This window comes from Aureobasidium namibiae (genome assembly GCF_000721765.1).
Source record: "Aureobasidium namibiae CBS 147.97 unplaced genomic scaffold scaffold_1, whole genome shotgun sequence".
NCBI classification, from domain to species: domain Eukaryota; kingdom Fungi; phylum Ascomycota; class Dothideomycetes; order Dothideales; family Saccotheciaceae; genus Aureobasidium; species Aureobasidium namibiae.
Genome location: NW_013581208.1, coordinates 1,506,274 through 1,528,453, shown reverse-complemented (window position 1 = coordinate 1,528,453; position 22,180 = coordinate 1,506,274). Strand labels below are relative to the sequence as shown.

The 22,180-nt window shown below is 51.0% G+C and overlaps 12 protein-coding genes across 12 annotated transcripts; 5 read left to right on the top strand and 7 right to left on the bottom strand.

The window, feature by feature from the left end:
• Nucleotides 1-690: 690 nt before the first annotated feature.
• Nucleotides 691-957, top strand: M436DRAFT_36503 (uncharacterized protein; the record flags this gene model as incomplete). The annotated part of the gene is made up of 1 exon (XM_013576412.1): nt 691-957. The coding sequence occupies one exon, from the start codon at nt 691-693 to the stop codon at nt 955-957; it is 267 nt and encodes an 88-aa protein (XP_013431866.1).
• Nucleotides 958-1,830: 873 nt separating this feature from the next.
• Nucleotides 1,831-2,330, top strand: M436DRAFT_59856 (uncharacterized protein; the record flags this gene model as incomplete). Its single annotated transcript, XM_013576653.1, has 2 exons — nt 1,831-2,185; nt 2,251-2,330. The coding sequence occupies 2 exons, from the start codon at nt 1,831-1,833 to the stop codon at nt 2,328-2,330; spliced, it is 435 nt and encodes a 144-aa protein (XP_013432107.1).
• Nucleotides 2,331-3,025: 695 nt separating this feature from the next.
• Nucleotides 3,026-3,456, bottom strand: M436DRAFT_77765 (uncharacterized protein; the record flags this gene model as incomplete). Its single annotated transcript, XM_013576966.1, has 2 exons — nt 3,026-3,287; nt 3,350-3,456. The coding sequence occupies 2 exons, from the start codon at nt 3,454-3,456 to the stop codon at nt 3,026-3,028; spliced, it is 369 nt and encodes a 122-aa protein (XP_013432420.1).
• A 1,557-nt stretch (nt 3,457-5,013) lies between these two features.
• M436DRAFT_69060 (thioredoxin-like protein) lies at nt 5,014-5,882 on the bottom strand (the record flags this gene model as incomplete). The annotated part of the gene is made up of 2 exons (XM_013576801.1): nt 5,014-5,029; nt 5,086-5,882. The coding sequence occupies 2 exons, from the start codon at nt 5,880-5,882 to the stop codon at nt 5,014-5,016; spliced, it is 813 nt and encodes a 270-aa protein (XP_013432255.1).
• Nucleotides 5,883-7,354: 1,472 nt separating this feature from the next.
• Nucleotides 7,355-8,621, bottom strand: M436DRAFT_77763 (guanine nucleotide-binding protein-like protein subunit beta 1; the record flags this gene model as incomplete). The annotated part of the gene is made up of 5 exons (XM_013576965.1): nt 7,355-7,372; nt 7,426-7,545; nt 7,597-7,686; nt 7,742-8,454; nt 8,507-8,621. The coding sequence occupies 5 exons, from the start codon at nt 8,619-8,621 to the stop codon at nt 7,355-7,357; spliced, it is 1,056 nt and encodes a 351-aa protein (XP_013432419.1).
• Nucleotides 8,622-10,568: 1,947 nt separating this feature from the next.
• M436DRAFT_77762 (ribosomal protein S14) lies at nt 10,569-10,976 on the bottom strand (the record flags this gene model as incomplete). The annotated part of the gene is made up of 3 exons (XM_013576964.1): nt 10,569-10,577; nt 10,673-10,772; nt 10,915-10,976. 3 exons carry the CDS (start codon nt 10,974-10,976, stop codon nt 10,569-10,571), a joined length of 171 nt encoding a protein of 56 aa, XP_013432418.1.
• A 325-nt stretch (nt 10,977-11,301) lies between these two features.
• M436DRAFT_59852 (uncharacterized protein) lies at nt 11,302-11,669 on the top strand (the record flags this gene model as incomplete). Its single annotated transcript, XM_013576652.1, has 2 exons — nt 11,302-11,304; nt 11,361-11,669. The coding sequence occupies 2 exons, from the start codon at nt 11,302-11,304 to the stop codon at nt 11,667-11,669; spliced, it is 312 nt and encodes a 103-aa protein (XP_013432106.1).
• A 587-nt stretch (nt 11,670-12,256) lies between these two features.
• Nucleotides 12,257-13,273, bottom strand: M436DRAFT_36392 (uncharacterized protein; the record flags this gene model as incomplete). Its single annotated transcript, XM_013576383.1, has 2 exons — nt 12,257-12,879; nt 13,048-13,273. 2 exons carry the CDS (start codon nt 13,271-13,273, stop codon nt 12,257-12,259), a joined length of 849 nt encoding a protein of 282 aa, XP_013431837.1.
• A 743-nt stretch (nt 13,274-14,016) lies between these two features.
• On the bottom strand, nt 14,017-14,637 carry M436DRAFT_35330 (uncharacterized protein; the record flags this gene model as incomplete). Its single annotated transcript, XM_013576201.1, has 1 exon — nt 14,017-14,637. One exon carries the CDS (start codon nt 14,635-14,637, stop codon nt 14,017-14,019), a length of 621 nt encoding a protein of 206 aa, XP_013431655.1.
• Nucleotides 14,638-17,137: 2,500 nt separating this feature from the next.
• M436DRAFT_36430 (Aldo/keto reductase) lies at nt 17,138-18,301 on the top strand (the record flags this gene model as incomplete). Its single annotated transcript, XM_013576392.1, has 2 exons — nt 17,138-17,438; nt 17,496-18,301. 2 exons carry the CDS (start codon nt 17,138-17,140, stop codon nt 18,299-18,301), a joined length of 1,107 nt encoding a protein of 368 aa, XP_013431846.1.
• Nucleotides 18,302-18,616: 315 nt separating this feature from the next.
• Nucleotides 18,617-20,382, top strand: M436DRAFT_69056 (zf-DHHC-domain-containing protein; the record flags this gene model as incomplete). Its single annotated transcript, XM_013576800.1, has 2 exons — nt 18,617-18,794; nt 18,848-20,382. 2 exons carry the CDS (start codon nt 18,617-18,619, stop codon nt 20,380-20,382), a joined length of 1,713 nt encoding a protein of 570 aa, XP_013432254.1.
• Nucleotides 20,383-20,578: 196 nt separating this feature from the next.
• Nucleotides 20,579-21,418, bottom strand: M436DRAFT_77758 (S-adenosyl-L-methionine-dependent methyltransferase; the record flags this gene model as incomplete). The annotated part of the gene is made up of 2 exons (XM_013576963.1): nt 20,579-20,754; nt 20,815-21,418. The coding sequence occupies 2 exons, from the start codon at nt 21,416-21,418 to the stop codon at nt 20,579-20,581; spliced, it is 780 nt and encodes a 259-aa protein (XP_013432417.1).
• Nucleotides 21,419-22,180: the final 762 nt, after the last annotated feature.

Genomic DNA, 22,180 nt, shown 5'->3' with positions numbered 1-22,180 from the left:
ACTTGTCAGATCTCGATCTCGTCTACGCCCCTGGCAACTGATACAACGCCTCGTAGCTAGTTAGCTGCTTCGCCCAAAGACGGTGAAGGAAAGTGGTCCGCAATCTCGATCATTCTGATGTAAAGCTCCACCTGTTCATGAGGTCCAGCCTTTTTCACATGTTTGATAAACAAGCAGCTCGTGTGCGCGTTTCATTTGAGTGAGTGCAGAGCTCTCGTCTGACGTCACTGCTTGTGTGACGTTCACCCCGCTCACAAGGCAGCAGCCACCGAGTGGCCAGCTCGACCCCCTCACCTCGGCCTAAGAGGCTGAGCCCCACGTTAAATCGCTCATCGGGGCTATTAGTGAGAAGAGGCGTACGCAAACAGTGGTGTCAGGTGGCTCCTACACGTGGAATAACAAGGAAGTAGCGTACTGTGGCTGAATGAAGTGAGAGTAAATCGTCACCCGTAGAAGTGCTTGGACGTGATTGGAGCAAGGTGGAGAGGGCAGGAGCGTCCAAGTGAGAGCTGGCCGGAGTGAGGAAAGCGCGTACGTCATATGCAAACAGAGCTCCTACAGAGCTACCTTCCCACCACTACTTAAGAAGCTCTTCTTACGCTCTCCTTCCAACCTTTCTTCTTCCATCAACAACTCATCAAAACATCTTCTCTTTCAAACCAAACCAACCAACCACCAACCACATTCAAAATGTCTGCTCCCAACGCCAACAAGCCTAACGAGGGTATCGTCGGTCAGATCGGCAACTCTCTCAACAACGCTGCCCAGTACGTCTCCGAGACTGTCCAGGGTACCTCCGCCACTGCCTCCAAGGAGGCCAACAAGGAGCAGGCCAAGGGCAACACCGCCGATGACTCCATCTCCGGCCGTGTCTCCGGTGCCATGGGCGCTGCCTCCGACAAGCTCGACGAGAAGAAGCACGAGGGCTCCGCCGAGGCCAACAAGCGCTCCATCTAAGCGTCTTGCATCCAGCAACCTCACCAATCCATCAATTCGATAAAGTCGTCTTCACTCTGATGGCTTTCGACACGACGGCATGACACGACAACTTCTCTAGCTCCCCTGATCGGGTTGAGCTCAAGTTCTTTGCACGAGGGATTCACTTTTACTACGACACCTGCGAATGGCAAGCCATCAGAGCTTCGCTTCAAATGGTCTTCACGATGTATCAATTATACCCCGAATATGAAAACACCCTCAAACATCACTTCTTCCTTCTACCGTGCTATCATTGTGACTGCTTTCCCGTCGTGACTTTTCATTTCTTGCCCTTCGCATCGCTGTGCTGAATAGCCAGATATGCCATCTTCGCTGAGCTTGTTTAAGCTCGATATTACGCCTCCGTGCCCCTCACTAATTTGATGCGGCTGACGGCACGGACCAGTCCTATCATGATCGACGACCTACTTCTCAACAGAGCCGCAACGACAGGCGCTTACCGGCGCGACGATGACAGTACACCTAGAATCACGACTGTTGCGAGCGACAGCCTCCCATACACGTCCACTCAAGATATTCTGTCGTGCCCAAAACAGCTCATACCGCACGAGCTGAGCGACATGCACAGAAAACCAAATGATCGACGGTGATCAACATCCCAATTCCGGAAACCGCACGAAAGAAAAGCCAACCTCACCTCCCCCAGGCAATCCATGACGGAGACAGTACCATGTAAACCAAACGTCCGCATAACAAAAAGGGTTCGAAGCCCTCCTTGTGAATCTTGCAATCCATATCTTGTTTCTCAATACTCAACTATATTCTGACCCTGTTTAACCTCACATCTTTTGACGGTGCAAAGAATTGATTGAACGAAACAACAACGACATCATGCATTTCACAAAGACCATCGCAGCAGCTTTTGCTTTGACAGCGGCTGTATCAGCATTGCCGCTGCAGAAAAGACAGGATAATGCAGCAATCGGCAACCCAAACAGTGTGTTTCTCCTTCGCCATCCCTTCTACCCATTGCCAACCGCATCGCTCGTAGCGATTGCCACTTACCTTCTTCCCTCCTCTCTGTACCTCGATCAAGACATGGAAATCAAGCTGACGCATATCTCAGATATCCTGGATGACCTCCTAACAAACATCCAAGGAGGACTCCGCGGCGGTTTGGACTTCCTCTCCATCCCCAGTGGCAGTGGAGCTAAGAAGGCAAAACGTGCCGACTCTGGAGCTGCCAGTAAGTGGTTTCCTCCATACTTGTCTCTGTAAAGGAGTTTGATATGCTGACGCGAAGAAACATAGATCCATTAGTTGATCTGGGAGAGAATGTCGAGGGTGGAGTCGAGGGATTCTTGGATTTCCTGGGTACTTCTTCTGATTGAGCAAAGTGTCGGTCGTGACGAAGCAGGAAGATATTTGGGAGCTTCTGATGGATATTCTTTGTACATATAGGTAGTATGGGGTGTGATGGTAATGACATTTCTATTCACTTGATAGCTTAAAAAGAGTTGTGATGTGAAAAAGATGTGTCGCTGCTGGTAACACCCTGTTCGATCGATGATAGTCAGTCAGTATCCTTTCGGTGCCGCGGGCATGGAAATCAATCTTTCAGCATGCGAGTTGTACCTAGAGACTGAGCCTATATGACCTTCGTGTTGCCACGGGTCAATCATTGATCGTTGGTGGCTGGTGGTTGAAGAATAATCATACACGAAAAGCACTTCAAGACGCTTGACCACACTAACAAACCACGATTGGAAAACACCATGTACCACGTAAAGACCCGATGGAGATTGAAATGTAACAGAAATGTATTCGTAGAAGACAGAATATGTATGACCCCCAAAGATAAGTGATAGAAAAAAGCCATCCAAACAAGCACACCAGAAAAGACATGGGTCTAGAATTTGTCTCTCGGTGGCTCCCCCAGAATCTCAACCATTGATTAGGTACAGAAAGAAGTAAAAGAATTGATACGAAAAAGTTTGGCGTGAAGAAGAGATGATGTCGTGTCGTTTATCGCGTTTTGTGTGTCTGTGTGTGTGTGTGTTCAAGATCGAAAAGTTCAAGAACATGTTTACAGGAAAGCGACAGCGGCACCGAAGGCGGCGAGACCGTAACCGGCAGCGACAACGTTGGCACCAGCAGCACCGGTGTAGATTGCGGGCATGCTGGAAGTGGCAGAACCACCGGTGGCCATGGATGTGGCAGGCTTGGTCAGAGTGCAGGGGCAGTTGGTGACGGTGATGGTGGTGGCCGACTTGACGGTGTAGACGTTGTTGGCAATGGTGGTGGTGTAGACGCCGCCGGAGGTAGGGGCGGGGCAGACAGTGGTCAGGCTGTAGAGATATACTGGTCAGCAAACAGAGATTTTGTCGAAGGTATTCGAGATCAGACGTACGCAGTGACGACCTCAGTGGTGTAGACGGTGCCGTTCATAGGAACAGTGCCGTTGATGTAGGCAGCAGAGGCCGAAGCAGCGAGAGCGATGACACCGAAGGACTTCATTTTGATTGATTTGAGGTTGGTTGGTTGGATGGAGTTGGTCTTTGAGAAAAGCGAGTGTAGAAGAGTTGGAAAAGACTGTGAATTGGTTGGATGATGGAGAAGAGAGAATGGAGTACAAAGGACGAGTATTATATATCTGGATGTGCTGCTTCTGAGTTTGGTAGGATCTAGGTCGTCGGTAAGGAATGCAGTCCTGATGGCAGTGCGTGTACAAGGAAATGAGATGGCTGTCGTTCGTGATAACAAAACGATCGTTCAGCCGGTGGTGTCTCCAACGGTCATTTATCTTGTTGCTGAGTATGGAAAAGCTTTACTGAGTCGTTGAACTCTTGGAGATTGTAAGGCTGTATGGAAGAAGGAGAATCTCGTGTTGACTCGCTCTGATGCTGGCATTATGATCGTAGCATGGATCCAAGATTGGAACCTACAAGCGGAGATAGACGACGAGGCGTGGTATCGAGCAGCAGCATGATAGACGATGAACAGCCAGTCTGTCTCATGCGTGTTCCTAGAAGTAGCCGGCCGGAGCGGTGTTATAAAGTTCAACGTTCGAGGTTGAGAGACTGCCCGACACCGGCTATCAGTGCAGTATCACGTACGAACCACTGCACCACGGGTTCCAGAATTCAGGGCTTACATTGTGCCTCTCCTGTAGGCGCTAGATGCAAGGAGTCTGTGTTCGAGAAGGTAAAGGCGAACAAACGGTTCCTCGGAAGTTGAGATACCCCCTGGGGAAGGGGCAAGCGGAGAATACGAGAGTTGCCTGCCCGACTAGGCTTCAAAACAAACAATATTCGTAAACACAACCTCAGATCTCGGCATGTGAAGTCGCAATTCCGACTTTTGTCACTGTTTGTAATTTGGAAATGGCGGAGGGAGGGTTTGATTGAATATCGAAAGCCTGAGTCTCCTTTGCATATTGGCTTTCCCGATATATTGGACATCCCCTGATGCCGTTGTTATACGAGCACGTGTATAAATGCTGCTTGTCCCTCCGGAATGGTTTCCTACTTCTCTTGATGCTTCCAGACGCTGTCACATCACAACAACGCACTCTCTGTCCGACGAAGACGGCCTTCTCGATAGAACCTTACATTATCTCTTGGTGGTCCCTGGTTCCGATGAACTGTAGTCGGACAGTGACTCAGTTACCACTGTCAAATGCACACTCCCCAAGGACAGCGACTCAACATCTCAATCTAGGACACCGAAGGTCTTCTTCTGCAGGTCGGATCTCCTCCTGTCGCGATTATGCCTGCCAGTCTAGAATCGTCGGTCACCAAGGCAGTAAAATGTCGGTCAAGACATGTGGTGAGTACCAAGTCAGAGCTGTGGTATACAAGCATATATACAGGCCATGAATCCAAGGCGCATAACAGAAAACGATGGGCGATGTCATGGACAAATACCCCAGGAAACTCCAGACCCCTTGCATGAGAAAGTGATATCTATCTTGATCGTACAACTCCGTGAATAACCTCAAGGCATCAAAACGTGGTGGACTTTTCTGTGACTGGGATGGATGGATCAACAAGCAAGATCATTGAGTTGTTACATTTAAAGGATTTGGTGTCTGGACAGAAGGATTAGCCAAGGATCAAATGAGATGCTAGAAGCGGGGATGAATACTTTTGGAACAGGTTCTCGAGAGTGATTGCACTTAGGTCGGCATCATCGGAGATCTCGTCGACGACAGGTACGAGACCTGCGAATTTGTCGCCACCACGATATGCCAGGACAGCGGGGACACCGGCAGGCTCCATCTCAGCATCAAGGTAGTGCATCTTGACAAAGCGTGTTGTCTTGTGCTTGCGAGCCAGTTGGCGCATGCAGTCCTCGACCATGTAACTGACTTCGGACGAGTCGTCGTAGATGAAGACGACAACGACTGTGTTGGAAGGACTGCGGTCCACAGCATCCAAGTAGCCTTCGCCGTCGACCGTCACAAGGCCACCGTAGGTTGCGCGACTACGGGGTTGTCCGATACTGTTGCTCGCCTGGCGTCCATTCGAAGACAACTGGTTCAACCTCTTTTGTCGCCACTCAGCCATGAATTCGTCCTCGCTTTCAACGTCACTTCCACTCTGACTTCCTTTGCTCCTGCCGTCCAGACTCAGCCTGGCGACATTCGGTGTGTATGCGTAGTTTTGTGTAGCAGCTTTTGGTGATGAGTTGCGTTCTCTGCGGGCGGCTTCGAATGCTTGGGCATCGGCGATGACACCTTTGGGTCCTGTGTTGGAATATGACTTGTTTCGCGGGACATGGTCTCTTGAGGGTAGGTTGGGCAGGGCCGAGGGTTCGTCATCATAGTCGGAGAGGAGGTCGTCGTTTTCTGACGGAATCGACTCGTTATCATCTTCTGGGTGGTGGGTGCGGCGTGACTTGTCGCGGAAAAGCTCGTTGTATTCGTCTTGTGCTGTGGTCATGATTGCGGTTTCTGAGGTGTGTTGATTGTGCTTGTTATAGAAGCGGCCGGTCGAAAGTCTGTCGTGTTGCTCTCGAAGGTGACGATGGAGGATGGACCGTGCTGGCTCAGGGTCTATCAAGGGTCTATCGTCGAGTGATGAGTGCAGTGACGAGTGCGTGTCTGCGTATATAGGTGCAAGATCGGGGTGGACAGAGTCGAAATTGAGGAGAACAAGAGTATTGGCAACTTGGTTTGATTTAGAAGAGTGTTCTTGGAGCAGAAGATATATCTCTGTGATGCTGCATAGGCGTTTTGGATTTCAGGGGGCAGCCCACCGCTCACAGAACATGTCAAAGATTCAGGATCTTCTCGAACCACACTCAAACAAGGCCTTCTGCACTGGAAGCACTCTCTCGATGCGCAGAAAGCCACTCATTCTGTTGACCATACTGCAACGCATCCTCCGCTTCACATCTTTCGGCTGTCCCATGACGGATCCACATGGACCGAGCACTTTAATATCAAACCAGCACAGGCCAGCATCAAAGCTAGAAGCATGTGAAACACCCACTTGTCACCCATTTCTCCCCAAAGTCCTTGCTCATCTGCACACCCTACACGTCGGCACATCTTACTTTCCAAACCTGACTGTGAGAGTTTTGCTTCAATCACGTTTCGATCCCACAACATCTATGTCCACGTTTCAGCTCAAGACACCAATTACAAGACAGTCTTGGTTATAAGTATCCTGCCTTGCTCACTGCATATTGCCCGTCGAGTTTGAACAAGGAAGAAGGGAATTATTTCTGGTATCTGCTCAAGTGGTTCGAAAGGGAAAAGTACACTACGAAGAATGCACGCGTGGATCAACTCCACGCATTTACATGCCCCACGACGAGGAAACAGTCGCTATAAAACAACAAAGGGAATGCGAGAACGAAAAACGCGCGACGTGTGCTTGGTTGAAAGGATGACGATGAAGAGCAGAGAGGTTCCGTCGCAGCACTTTTTCTCCTTTTTAGCTCCATGCGCACCAACTCTCTGCCATTGACCCAAAGTCCGGAATGGAAGAGAAATCGACGACCGGGGGGACCTGCTGGGTATGACGCCTGAGAAAGACAATGAAAGAATTAAACATCAAATAACCACCCCGACCCAGGCAAAGGCTTGTGTCGCGCACATTTGAGTACACAAGACCTCCATTATGAAACTTGTACGATTCAAGAAGATGGCAAGAACAAGGGAACGAAGGTTGTCCTCCTTCAATTCCATGGTCCTTGGAAAAAAGACTCTGCTCCTGCAGAGTATGAAGTGAAATTGGGCCACGGTGTTGCGGTCAAGGCGTAGTCTGCATGGCACATGCCCTTCGGTGGATTCGTTTGTCCGTTTTTCTGATGTGGGTTGCATGTTCCGTTCGTAGGACAGAGACACGGGGTGGCGACATGGATAGAAAATTATGAGGTTGTAAGGATCCGGTTCGAGGTAATATCATTATGCCCAGATGCGAAGCTGCACAGGAATGTTAGCAAGAATAGACAAGTTTTGCAGTCAGAAGTGCTTACCATCGAGTCCCAAGAACCTGTGCAAAGCGAAAGAGCATCGTTGCTGACACCCAAGCAGCTGACACGGTTGTCGTGACCTTGCAGAGTACCGACTCTCTCACCACGGAGAGTATCCCAGACCTGCCAAAAGTCAGTATATTGCAAGGGTCATTGGAAACGATCAAGGCATACCTTGCACTCAAAGTCATCGTAACCAGCAAACAAAAGTCTTCCGGAGACCGAGAAGGCCACGGATGTGATACCGCAGACGGGCTCGCCAATCTAAAAAGGTGGGGTCAGTTTTGTCAGTCTTCAGCATGTTTTTGTGAAAACGTACGGTATAGCTCTGCAATTCTCTGTCGGCGCGGATATCGAAAAGACGGCAAGAAGCATCGTCGGAACCTGTACCGAAAGCGTTTCCGTTGGGGAAGAACTGAATGGCGTTGATGTCCGAATCGTGGGCGGCGAAGGTCTGAACACACTTCTGCTGTCTAATGTCCCAGAGCTTTGCGAAGGCGTCGCAGGCACCGGAAACAAATTGATTGTTATCGAGAGGGTTGACGCTCAAGCTCATGACATCGCCGAGATGGTCGGCGAATTCTTGCAGCTTCTGGCCAGTCTCAATATCCCAGAGCACACAGGTCATGTCACCGGAAGACGTCAGGATGCGGCGGTCGTTGATGAAGCGACAGCACGAGAGGTATCCAGAATGACCAGACAGTTCTCTGGCAACACGAGTGGGGCCGTCGCGGGCGGAGAGGTTGTAAATGGAACAGATGTTGTCCAGACCACCACAAGCGACGTAGTTGCCGCTGGGAGCATAGGCACAAGTCATGACCCACGAGGATCTGAGAGGGATGGCGTGGACCTTGTTTGTGCTGTAGGCGTCCCAGATGATGAGCTTACCGTCTTGAGAAGCCGAGACGAGATGCCTTCGGTCAGTAGACCAGTGCATGGCGTAGATCTTTGCGAGATGGCCCTTGAGGGTACGCTTGGTCTTCATCTGGAGGCGGGGAAGAGCCTCTGTGCGTTGGCGAGCGACATCGCGAACTGTGGCAGAGGATTAGAAAAGGCGAGGATGGAGAGTTGACAGTAAACTTACGCGTTGTGTCGGCGAGCTCATCCTTCTTCTTCTTTATGCGGTCCTTGAGGGCTTCTGCATCTCGGCGAGCGATTGAGATCTTCTGCTGGATGGATTCTGCGCTTCCGTCGGCCATGGCTGTATGATTTTATATGCGAACGGGGAGACGCGGCTGGGAGACTGGTGATGAGTGACGCGGTCGTGTCGAGAGTCACAAGCGAAGCTAGGATAATCCGACGGCGACGTGGATAGCTGAGGCAGCGGCGACTGGAGAGTGGTGACGGCTTGTGCAGAAAGTGCGGAGCTCACGAAAAGGGAGGGCGAGCGGCAGCGACAAGAGCCGGCGGTGCGAGGTGCAGGTCAGCAATCGGGCGCTGGCTTGGAGAGCGTGTTTGGTTGGTCGGCAGGGTCAGATCGGCACAGGTGGAAACACGTCGGACAGGCGCTCTCGACCAGAAGACAGAAGGCGAGGTCGACGGGGATGAGATGGGCGAGGTGAATGGCAGGGATCAATCGATATGGCGATTGGAGTTGGGAGAGGCTGCACAATGCACTGGGGGGAGATGAGAGGTGTCGGCGTGTCGGAGAGAGAGAGAGACGTGTGTCGGCCGTGCGCTGGGCAGAGCGACTAACAACCTTCGGCAAACGGCCAAGAACGGGAGCACACTGGCGCTGGGTGGAGCTGCAATCTGAGAGCACCCAACTCTAAAATGTTGCTCTTCATCAAACTGCTGGCCTCACGTCTGCGCCTGTCCGCTTCCATGTAGATTGTTCATTTCTGTCCAGTGACCCGACTTCTATCTCTGCTCTGGTCTGTTACTTCTGTTCAATTCTATGACTCTAGCCCTGTGCCCAGATTGCCTTGCAAGACATGCCCGTTTCTCTCTTCTCTTGACCTCTGCTTTCTATGCTGCCGTTGGCTTCATTTTGCAACGGCCGGCTTGCTGCTCCTAGGCGTGAGCATTATTGGCTTAGCTCCCGAGTCTCGCCCACCATCAGAGTCCAGCTAAAACTCGACGCCCTGCTGCTTCGGATTAGCTGAGCCTCGACGTGGCTACTCGCCGTTGCCACTTGACCCGCAACCAACATCTTCCACGGTCATCTGGAAATGGAGATGCATGAGCTGCTTCCATTGCACTGCACGGTAAGAGCAATAGTACACCTGCTTCGTTGGACGTTGTGGCCCTTTGACCAATATGATGCACATACCGTTCATAGTCTCGTCTGTCCTCCTTGTTTTCCCCCATGATTTGGTCCTGCCTCCTCCCCGTTATCCCATGACTCGCTAAACATCGATGCTATGCCTATCCTCGCAAAGCGTCAATCTTCTTGTATAGCCTAATTGTTGATAGGCTTGTCCTCTGCACACAATCGACTCGGAAGACTCCTACAGTGAGCTGAAAGCACCTGCACAAGCAAGAAATGTACATGCAATCTCCTTTGATCGCCTCCTCGGCTGTTCCTCTGCCCTTGACTCAGATCCATCCCGTGTTCCGAGTTGAGAGCATTCATAGAGTAGACATGTAATTGAATCAAACGTCACAACAAGATCTGAACGACCGCCGATGTCATGGATCATTAGAGAACAGGGGGAACTGCGTTCGAGAAGTCGTACACAGCCAATATAGCTGCTATATTTGTCCCTGTCTGCTCCTGTATGCCGCCGTACGCAAGGGAGCACGGGGAACTTGGCGAGACCTTGCAGTCACGGCATATCACTTGACTAGGGCACAGCCTCGTAGGACTGCATCTGGACATATTCGAGGTACACGGGTCGAAAAGATGACTACAACATGCAAGGAACATAAATGTCGGTCATGCAATATACTGCAAGGCAAAGTGGCACCAATACTTCGTCAACATCAACACAGTGATTTCGTTAGGACGACAAGAAATAGCTTTTGACTTTTTTCGTTGATCTGCGAGCAGAGGACGAGCTTCATTCCATGTCCGATAGTAAGAGCCATTGAACCCATGTAAGATTGCGTTGCAAGCACCACCCGAGACTCCTGCCATGATCAACTCATCCTCCTTCGCTTTTTGACGTGCGACGACGACGGACCCAACAATTGGAGCGCTGCATTTAGCGGTGCTGTGGCAAGGTGTTAGCCTCCGACAGGTGATGACTCCAGAGCGCATGTCGGTTGCGGGTCTGGCACGGAAATGCGTGGGGTTGTGAATGCGTACCTTGATGAAACCAATGTCGGTGGACTTCTCACGGAAGCACTGACGGCAGATGTTCAGGCCGTACTTGCGGATGAGACCGGCGGTGTGGGTGCAAACGCGGCTGTAGAGGTAAAAACCGTCAGCCAGATGTCCTCTTGGTTGTGATCCCCTCGCTCGTGTGCGCGCACGACACCAATTTGTTCCTCCTCCTTCATTCGAGCGCTCCTCGAGCATGCGGTGGAGATCGTAGGGTAAAAACGCACCATTCTCTGCTGCCCTTGCCGTAGGTGCGAGGACGCGAGTACCAGACAGATTCGTGAGACATGGTTGCGGTGGATGGGTTGCCGTAAAAGGTCCTGTAGACGAGAAAAAGGCGCTTGTTAGATGGAGTCCTTCTGCGATTGCGATGCGGGCGAAGAGAGATACACACTTGAAGTCGTACGGTTTGCTGGTTGTCGTCGCTGGGTTGAAAGGAGCGTCTGAATTTTGGATTTCTACTGGGAAGGTGCGATTCTTCGCTTCGCCTTGGCGCGCTAGCCGCTCTTGGTCACATGCGATCCGGGGTTGTTTACTCACTCCACGTTCACATCTCATGACCTTTGACAATATATGAACATCAGCATCTCGACAACAGGAATACAAATCTCATCATGGTGAGCTGGAGAAGTGTCCCATTACGGATATACAAATTCTCATCCATCGATTCTAGACCAAAGACTCATCGCATACCTATATCCACCTCCATCGCAGCCACCATGCAGATCTTCTAGAAGACTTCAATCGAACTCATCTTCCGCACGAAGAGATCTACGTGCCACCCCAGCATCAGCCTCTAAATCCTGATGACGAAGATGATGTTGTCCCTGAGCAGCATGCTGCATTTGGAATTCAAAGAGCCACGCAGCGCCAGCAAGAACCTGCTTGGCGTGATCTCGGTCTGGACAGGATCTTGAACGAAGGTCCACCAAAGACTAAACGCCAGAACGAGCAGCTATCAAAAGTCCGTCTCTTACGATGAGCACCTTCCTGACTTGAAGTCTTCTTGCGATATGATCATCGCTGGCAACACTCGATAATGAACAACGAGAAGACCAGCCCTTTCGTGCCGAGCATAGTCAGCCCTTCAATCGGCGCCTTCCCATCTCTCCAGACTTCTCTCAGGAGCACCCCATAGCTGGAGCCAAGCATTTCAGGCCGATGCGGAAACTCTCTGTCAATGATCAAGTACAAAATTTGGGTCATGATTCGTATAAATGTTGACAGCTGCAGTAGCATTGGGGGCACAATCCACGAACATCGGACAAAGGACAAAGAGTCGATGATTGGGGCTTTTGTGTCTTTACCGACCTTGCTTCCTGTCTGTTGGTACATTCTACTAGATGGACGTGTTGCACCCTGTAATATGCTCAAGTGTTTCGAAGAAATCATAACTATGTTCTGATGTCCTCAGCATATTCAACAGAACTTATTGCTCTCTTACCATTATTACGTGTGAATACCCAGCTAAAATACACGATCCATGCCTACAAGCCTCAGATCTCTTCACGATGTGTACAGCCTTCTCGTAAGTTTTCCCTCTTCATCACCAAAATCGTCTCAACCATATCAATCCTTCTTCGCAGGGTGGGCGATCAATGTAAACAGTGCAGCCAACAACTTGATGCCAGCAGCAAGCCACAGCACACTCTGCAAACCACCCTGACTGCGCATAAGCCACCCACTGATAACAGCACCTCCAAACAACAACACCACAGCGGCAGCCCTTCTATTCCTCTTGACGTTGTGCAAAGCAAACAACTTGGCGTCACCCATCAAATCACAATAAGTACTCGTCAACACGTTGACCGGCAACTCGTTGTAGCCCAACAAGCGACTAGTGGCAATCTGCATTCCAGATTGGAAACCGAGAGGCGGGAATAAGCTGACAATCAGAATGTTGTTGATGACACCAGCTTTGTGCTCGTCATCGGGGTATCCAGGGCGATTGTGAGGGACAAGATTTGCGCTGACGATGGCGGCAGAGATGACAATAAGAAGGGCCTGGATGAGGAGGATGGTGCCGAGCCAGAGACGGTTGTTAGAGATGCCCTTGGGTGATACGAGCGTAGTGCTACGGAAGGTGAGGAAGGCGCCGATGAGGAAGGAGGCTAGAGAGACAAGAGTAGTTGTCCAGGCGTGAGGGTTATCCGGTAGACCAGCAGTCGAGAGACCCAGGATAACAGTGTTTCCTGCAAACGATGTTAGATGAAGCTGACAGGACAAAAAGGGGTATGAGAGTAGGAGGAGCAGGATACAGTCAGAGTCAAGTGAATCTACTGTTTGGAGACGTTGCTCTCCCTTGAAACTGGCAGTTTGTATCTTGCTTGTGTATAGAGGAACAAATTCGAAGAACCTACCAGTTTGCATTCCCACAAAAACACCCCAGTTGGCGAATGACGCCGCATCGACCAGACCCGTCACGAATGAGTGCACCAGCAAGACGGCATCTCCATATTCCTTGTCAACGGGTCCCAAGATCCGTCGTCGCGAAAAGTAGCCAGGCTTTCCGACGTTCAAAACCTCAGGAGACGCCTTGGGCGGCGGTGAAACATCGTCGGCGACCGCTTTTGATTCTTGCGGCATTGCGGCAAGGGTTTGGTAGACTGAAAGATGGAGAGCAGAGGTGGGGATTGATGTTGGAAAAGATGACTCTTCCTGAGACGGGACGCGGCAGCAGCTGTATACCGGGATACACGCGATAAGTGATAGGTTGCGATATGTACTGTGATTTTTCTTTTGTTTCTCTGCAGTCGGAGATGGCTTGTTGTGCCTTATCTATTCTCCTTGCCGAGACTGTTGTCCTCTTACTCAGTCACTATGACTGTACACGCAAGCCTGCCTAGAAAATTCCCTTTCTGCTCTATTCTCTGCGTCGACTTTTTGGCCGCGCCGGCTTTCTGGCAAATTTATTGGTGGCAGAGGGGCAGTTTCTTATTTGGCTCATCAAGGTTGGGGCCCACTTTCTTCCGCTTTCGGGCTGGTTTCTTTGCACCATGGCTTGGGAGAATCGTCTTTCTGTCAACGAGGCGCGTCACGCAATCCTACTGAGCTATGGCGAGGACGACAAAAGGCTTTTCCTTACTCGAATAGACATCGAAGCGTCGCAATGCGATGCTGGGCATTTGGTAAGAGATACAAAAGGGATCTTCTTTGCTTGATGCTCAAAAGCTTATCTCGCTGCAACCCGGTGCCGCGATCTGCATCTCCAATCGACCCCGATCTCGCTGTTGGAGTCAATCTCACATGCCTATTTCGTGTTGGGGTCAAAGAGATAGGTAGGTCAACAGACGTCGGACTCCGGCATACGCGAGTGCTCTACACATTCTCTATCTATGCAAGGAGCTCTCCTCCAATTCGGCCAATTCTTTGTTGATCTTCGCCATGTCCCAAGCCCAAAGGTTGGTCTTCTTTCGCCATTTGTCGAGATTGCCAGGATGATCTTCAGGGTGTGCATGTCCTTCACCAGCGATGCACCAATATTCTCGATCCTCCTCCATTCTTGATGCTTCGAAAAGTCTATCATTGGCTTCACCAAGGAAAGAAATCTGGTGTGCCCATTCAATTTCAGAATGATAGTTATACCAGACCTGGAGGTTCTGGCATTGCCGTGGCTGGTGACGGCCCCAGACATCAAAGAGTCTAATCTCCCTTGCTCGAATGTGGGCTTCTTCTTCATCTGGCACAGCATATTCTGCAGTCCGCCGTGTCACAATCTTCAGGACCCTAGCGATGAACTGCCATGGTGGTGGCTCGACATTTGACCACTTGCCAGCATTGGTGGCAATCAGATAGTCCCACTCCCCATCCCCTATCCATCCAAAGGCAGTGTTGAGGACATCGGTCAGTTGCCGAAAACTGGTGACAGCAGGTACTCGTAATGTACGTGTCACACCCGGCTTGCCATTGACAGCATTGACAGTAGCTCCGTTGGGTCCTCGCAATACCATCTTGACCTGGATTAGAAATCCCTTCTTCACCTTTGCTGGCTTCATCCTCTTGGTAGAGTGTATGATTGCGCGGTGAATCTCATGCTCATCACACGAAGAAGCATAACCATCCGATGCGACTTCCTCCATGATCGGCGGGACAGCGGGCGACGGAGGTCTGAAGGAACGTTCCTCGTTGTTCAAGTCTTGTTCGATCGCCCGTGTCTCGTCGGCATCGCTGTCATAAAAGTCGCGCCTTAAGCGCTCCGCTCGTCTGAGCTTGCGATCACGCACGGCAACGCAGGCATTTCTTGTGCGATCAGATCTTCGTAGTTCGCTTGCGCCTGTGATATGCGATCAACAGCTCGTGGAAGGGAGCGGGCAAGGCTAGGTGGCCTAGTAGAAGCCATGGGACCATCAGCATTGTCAGAGACTCCCGATGGTCCCGCGTTAGATAGAACCTGGTCTGCAGAATCAGCAGTCATAGAATTGGCTTCTCGGTCAATTGCAAAAGGAAGAACTTCCAGTGCTGGAAACGCTTCGAAGAATCTATCGGACTGTATCTGCCATTCTGGACGATACCTTAGTATTGCTTGATCCATCGCCACACTGAGAAATTGCCTGTCGACTACGAGAACGTCGGCCTGGCTGATCCTGACAATCTTGCCACCTCTTCGACGGACTTCATGCTTAACAAGACGTGACTCGCCTTTCTCGTAGTTGACCGCGAACTTGATTTTGGCGAGCTCACCCCTTCTAACTTGAGGTGTTCCCCAAGATCTAGCGTATTCCCTACGTAGAGCGTGGTTGATCTGAGGCAGAATATCAACCACAGACGACTCGTCTTTCACAAAGATCTCAGTCTCTTGTACTCCATTTGCTCTCGGAACGTGCCTAACAAGGTTGGGTGGTTCATTGAAAGGCCACTGGTCCGAATGATCATTGCCAGTTATGTGTGATATGTCTTCGGCTGGAGCTGGCATCTCCGGTTGGCTTTGTATTGAACCGCCAATCGTCTCTTCTAGAGGACCGGCCGTTGTCCTCGGCTCATTAATTATAGCCGACCCACGCTGATCTTCTTGGACCGGACTTTCTTCCCAACGACCGTTTGCAGGCATCTCCTGAACCATCCGGATCAGTCCTTGTTCGTCCAGAGGAGCAATTTGAAAGCGACCAAGTATCGTGAGCTTGTTCTTGGTAACACCATGGCCTAATACAGAGTACGTCGTATGCTCGTTAGGGACGAGGACGACCTGACCACCATGCCTCTCAACAAGTCTTTGAGCGTCGGGTCTGGACAAATTTGGAAGTTCTCCAGAGAACACGAAGATGCAGCCACTTAGGCAGTTCTCAGCCCCTCGAAGTTGATCTGTGTCCACAGAAGTCGATGGCATAGTGGTTGTCTCACTCGGCGTGGCTCCTGTATCAGCGACTCGCCTTTTCTTCAATGGAGGACCCTGTCTAGCATTGTCGGAGACCACGGAAGGACTGGTTGGCTGTTGTATAGTGCGTGGTAGCGTCGTAGTTGATCGTACTGTCGACCTAGCTGCCAGTGCGTTCATATCAATCTCTCGCGGGTCTAAGCCTTGAGAAACGATCTGTCTCGAAGACGGAAGCTGTTATGAGCATCACCAATCACGTTTGACGAGCTTTGGTAGCTGATAGTGGGAATCGCTGCCGTACCACTTTGCTCAGGAGTCGCCGGGTGACTTCGGTCTGACGGTGTTGTGGGAAGATATGCTGAAGGGCGAAGCTTCGTCGTAGTAATAGACGAAAGCGAACTGTCGTGGTAGTTTCCCATTTTATCTGGCCAACCAAAGGCATTTACTGCACTTTTGAAAGCCTCAGAAAGAGGATCCTGGCCATCAGACGCTGGTGCGCTAGGTCTGATGGCTTTCCAAGACCCAAAACCGGTCATGATATATCACCTCGAATATTAACACCGTAAATCTTGCGAAGAGTTGGAGGAATATTCGAGCATTAGATGAAATGGTCTGGCAGAAGGCTGCAGCATGACGCGCCTTGAAGCGCGCGCTTCTCGAGCTTTGGCCTTGGGCCCTCTTTGTGCTTCACCACCACCACCACCACCGCCGCCACCAGACACCACCTTTTCTCATTTTCGCTTTGCCGCAAAACAACACGAGGTTGCACACGAACACGAGATCAACAACGAGCTGTTACGATAGATTGTAGACACGAGATCTCAGCGAAGTATGCATATCGATGACCCTGCAGAGGTAGCACGATGGAATCACAAATCGTCATTCCTACTTCATCACCATGATGGCAGAACGTGGCGGTTGTCTGCGAAAAATCTCCGTCAGCACCTCATTGGAGCATTAACCACACTTGCCCTCGGTATCGGGGCATCTACAAGTTGAAAGTGATTTCATGACTTTCTGCTCTCTGTATCGAAGCAGTTATATAGCCCAGGTATATATACACGTCGTAGGTCGCTGTCAGCATATCTCATCCAAGTTACATTTATACCTCAAATTAAACCTCACAAAAGGCAAAAATCATGCAACACGTACTTCAAACCGCATTGAGCTCTGGCTTCTCAGCCACCGAGGGCTTTCACTCGGATACGCCTAATAAGGTCGACCCCTCGTTCGATGGCATGGCTGCAGTTCTACCCCAGTCATTTGTCCCCAAAACCTCGACACGCATCACATTGAAGGGTAAGAAAGATGATGTTCAGATTCCATGGATGTCTATCGGAGCCTGGGCATGGGGAGACAAGGCGACATGGCACTGGGACCCAAAAGAGCGCGAAGGCCTGAACGAGGCCTGGAAGTACCTCGTTGACAACGATCTTACCTGTAGGTGGCAGTCCAACATGCAGCGATAAGTATAAGTTCTAATAAGATTGCTCGTAGACATTGATACGGCTCAAGCTTACGGCTCTGGCGAGAGTGAGAGGATCTGTGGTGAGCTTGTCAGGGACATGCCTCGCGACCGCTTTGTCATGCAAACCAAATACTACGTTGTCCCCGACAACTTCAAGAACATATTCACGCCGGCATCTGCACCATACAAAATGCTCAAGGAGTCACTGGAGCGCATGAAGTTGGACTTCATCGATGTCTACATGGTACATGGACACATTCACGCTGGCAGCATCAAGCAGGTTGCCAAGTCGCTGGCTCAATGCGTGGACGAGGGACTTTGCAAGGTGATTGCTGTCGCCAACTACAACCAAGAAGACATGTTGGAGATGAAGCAAGAGCTGGCACAGTACGATGTGCCTCTCGAGATGAACCAGTGCGAGTTCCATGTGATGCGTCGTCTTCCGGAAACCGAGGGCATGCTAAAAACGTGCCGCGAGAACGGCATTCAATTCCAGTCATACTCGTCACTGGCACAAGGACGCTTGACCGGCAAGTGGACACCCGAAAAGGAGCCACCAAAGACATACCGCTTCAGCTCGTACCCCATCAAGGATATCCAAGACACGCTCGACGTTGTTAAGACGATTGCAGAGAAGCGGGGTGTCAGCATGGCTGCTGTTGCGCTCAACTACAACATCAGCAAAGGCGTCAACCCAGTGGTTGGCATCAGGAACCTCGAGCAGGCCAAGAGCAATATCCAAGCATTCGGGTGGAGACTGACAGACGAAGATATACAAGAGATGGACAGTGTTAGTATTGAGGGCAAGCACACCAAGCTCTGGCAGCAGGGTTAGGCAGTCTCGTTCTGATAGCAGGAGTCGCGGCAGACGTGTATCACGGACCCAAGCAGTGTAACATCAGATAGAAATGCAATAATGACAATCACATGCAAATGACGATTCATACGAGAGGGAAGCGTTTGACGATGAAACACTGGGTGGTGGGGAAGGGTGGAGAGTGTCGGATCGGGCCCTTTCGCGTGCCGACCGAACACCGCCACATACGCCACGAGTCAACCACGACGACGACGACGACACGAGACTCGAGCAAAAACATTCTTGCATCGTGGAGTAGAGTCAACGTTGTCGACATGTGCTGAGTGTCGGATCATGTCTCCCCCGTCACGAGATTTCTACCGGAAGCGCAAGAGCTGGGCGCGGCGGATTGAACGCTGTTGCTGCGGAGCGCTGGCCTACTTCCCTCTGCTCTTCGTCTATGGCCTGTTGTCGTGGGCTGCCTGGGTCCAGATAAGCATCGGCTTCTGGCCCAACCAAGGGAAATGGACAGGCAAGCACCGAAGCCTCGCCTCGACTCTCGACTCTGCTAACAAGCCACTCCAGGCAAGACATCGTCCTTGGTCGGTCTCATCCTCTACTCGCTCGCCGTCTCGTGTTATACAATCGCTGTCTTCAAGGACCCTGGATCTCCTACAAACTCTCCAGCCACCGGTGGCTACGCATCGCTCCCTACTCATGAATCCGCGACCCCGTCACCGCTCACGGCCAAGTCGTCGGGCAAACCACGCTACTGCAAGAAGTGCAACTCGATCAAACCAGACCGCACCCACCACTGCAGCTCCTGCAACCGATGTGTCCTCAAGATGGACCACCACTGTCCCTGGCTAGCCACCTGTGTCGGCATGTACAACTACAAGGCCTTCCTGCTCTTCCTGTCCTACACATCGATTTTCTGCTGGCTCTGTTTTGCGACTGCTACCGAATTCGTCTGGCGCGATATTTTCGACGAGACAAAGATTGAAGAAGGACTGTGGATCGTCAATGTCATCTTGCTTGCCGTGTTGGGAGGCATCATTGGTCTCGTCCTGACTGGTTTCACCTCCTGGCACATCTACTTAGCTACTACCGGCAAGACAACCATCGAAAGTCTGGAAAAGACACGCTACTTCAGTCCCTTGAAAAAGAGCATGGAACGCCAAATACACAATCACGAGAGACACTACATGCATCATGACCCCTCCGACGAGCCAACGCTAGGCGAGCAGCTCAAGGAGATACATGCAAACGCCGTACCCGGCGTTACCAGGCCTGAAGAAGGCGACGAGCCACGCATCCCAACTCCCTTGCCGACACAAAACTCCTCGTTCGAGTCCCCTGCCTCGGACAGCCTACGCCGTAACTACGCAAGTCTAGAAGCGGACCGCGAGCGAGAGCGTTACGCCGAGTATCTAGATGAGCAAGACAGCGACAAACTACCTCATGCTTTCGATCTTGGTTGGCGACGGAATTTATTGCAGCTTTTCGGTCACAGCCCGTATCTATGGTTCCTTCCCGTTTGCAATACCGAAGGAGACGGCTGGAGGTGGGAAGTTAGCGCGCACTGGATAGCCTGTCGTGACGAAGTGGCTCGCGACCGCCAATTACGAGAAGAGTCGGAACATCGCTCATGGCGAGACTATCAGGCCCAACGCTCACAGTGGGGCGGTGCATACGGTGCAGGAAGATACTTTGGTGGCCCTGCTGCCGCGCAGCAACAACAAGAGCCGCCGCAGCCGCAGCCGCATCTCCAACCCACGTGGACAGATGAACAAGAAGACGATGATGACGGCAGATATCTGACTACCACCAATGGTGTTACTCGCATACCTCTTGCCGGTCGCCGTTCTCCTTCAAAAGCAGCACAAATCCTAGGTCAATATCAAACAGCGAACGCACCTGCAGCTTTCACACGCCGCAAGACGGATCCTGATGACATTGACGATTACGACACTAGTAGCGATGAAGAGAGCTCGCGACCAGCCAGTCGACCACTTCCGCCTAATACGCAAAACTGGAATGATATTCCAGATGACTTTCTGACGTCTGCCACTGCGAAGCCGAAGAGGGACAGAAGTGGAAACAGGACAAAGGGCGATTGACCATAGCATTTCAGATTTCCTTTTTGCATACATTCCGATGATGTCTCCCAGCTTTTCTTGGAATAATCATATTCGAGTCTTTGTTTTGGGCGTTGCATTCGAGCGTAAATGTTGTATATCAATCATCAAACACCAGGAAATTCTCTGTACTAGATCTAATCGCCTACCTTTGCCTACCGACACCAATTATGGCATATCACTTTCTCTTGACGAGCGTGCCGAGTGAATGAGGAATGGTATCATATGGACCTTCGCCTTCCGCCGCTGCCAACGAGACTTTTTGCCAATCGCCAGCTTCACGAAGCCAATCATCGGTAGGTCTGGTAATATCACAGCCACCGAAGAAAGTCGGCCAGATCAAATTGACAAAAGCTAGGAGGGAAAGAGAGTCAGTGACAGACAACAAACGATATGAAACGACATTGTACTTACGCTGCCAATAACCAACAAAGTCGTTGGAATACTTTGTCTTGACATGCTCATAAACCACCCACGTTCCTCCCTTTTTCAAATACGGATACAAACTCTTGATAATATCATTCGGACCGGGACAACTACACAACGTCTGAATTGTAACGATGGTATCCACGGACTCTTTCTTCAAACCCACTGATCCCAAATCCTGCGCTCCCACAGGCAGAATCTCATAAATGCCTTTCAAGCCCGCCTCTTCCACTTTTCTGCGCAACGCAGCATGATGTTCAAGGTTCGGCTCCACACCGTAGATTTTTGTGATTTTGTGGGCAGTGGCGGAGTAGAGGCGTACCCATTGTCCGCTGCCGGGTCCGATGTCGAGGACGATGCCTGAGGCGTGGGAGCGGACTAGAGGGGAGACGATAGCGTCGAGTTGAGGGCGAGGCAAGTTGCTGAACCAAGACCAGAAGTATCCGAACCAGGCGTGTTGGAAGGAAGACCAGGAAAGTAGTTTTGAGGGCGATGAGCTGAGGAGACGGAACATCGTTATGGGGATGTAGGAGGCTGAGTAGGCGAGGAGGACGAGGGGCATGAGAAGGGTTGTTTGAGGTGGAAGACCCATTTTTGAGGGGGGATTGTTCTGTTTTCTTCGCTTAGGTTCAAGTGTGCTGCGAAAGCTCCAGAGAGAAAGACGATAAAGGTTTGATAGAGCATTTATATATACTACGAGAAATCCTACGGGTAAAATAATGCGGCATCAGTGGTGGGGCAGGCCCTGGCGGGGACTTGTTCAAGAGACCGAACGTTGCGAACTTCGGCGACTCTGGCTATAATGACTGGAGTGATATAGTATGGAGAACCATTGCTTGACTTTCACCATACAAACACGAATGATACAAGAGGAAGTTGCATAGCGGAAAGAAGATGAAGTCTGAAACAAAGAGTCAAAGCACCACACGAGGCGGAGTGTGCGGGACGAGACCGCAATCACAGTTCAACCTCACATGACAGCTCATCCAATCGCACGGGCGCTTAGCGAAACTACAAAACAGACGACAAAGGAGGGAGACCGAACAAGAAGGGATACAAACATAAGAAAGTACAAGTTCGTGGTTGCCAGAAAACAGGACCGACATTGTTTTCTTTGTTACACCTTCCTTTCTTGCTGGAAGCAACCAAGCAGACGCCCAGCCCTGTCGTCGATACGAGCCTTGCATCTTCCCGTCAATCGCAAACTTTCTGGTCTCCTTGCTTATACACGGCGATCGACCTGCTGTTGACGCCAAAGCCTTGCGTTCATCCAGCTTTCTGTGTCTGCACTCGCTGGTAAGTTATATGCATTCCTGGCCTTTTTACCCCCTTTCTGGATGCGCGTCGACCGAGA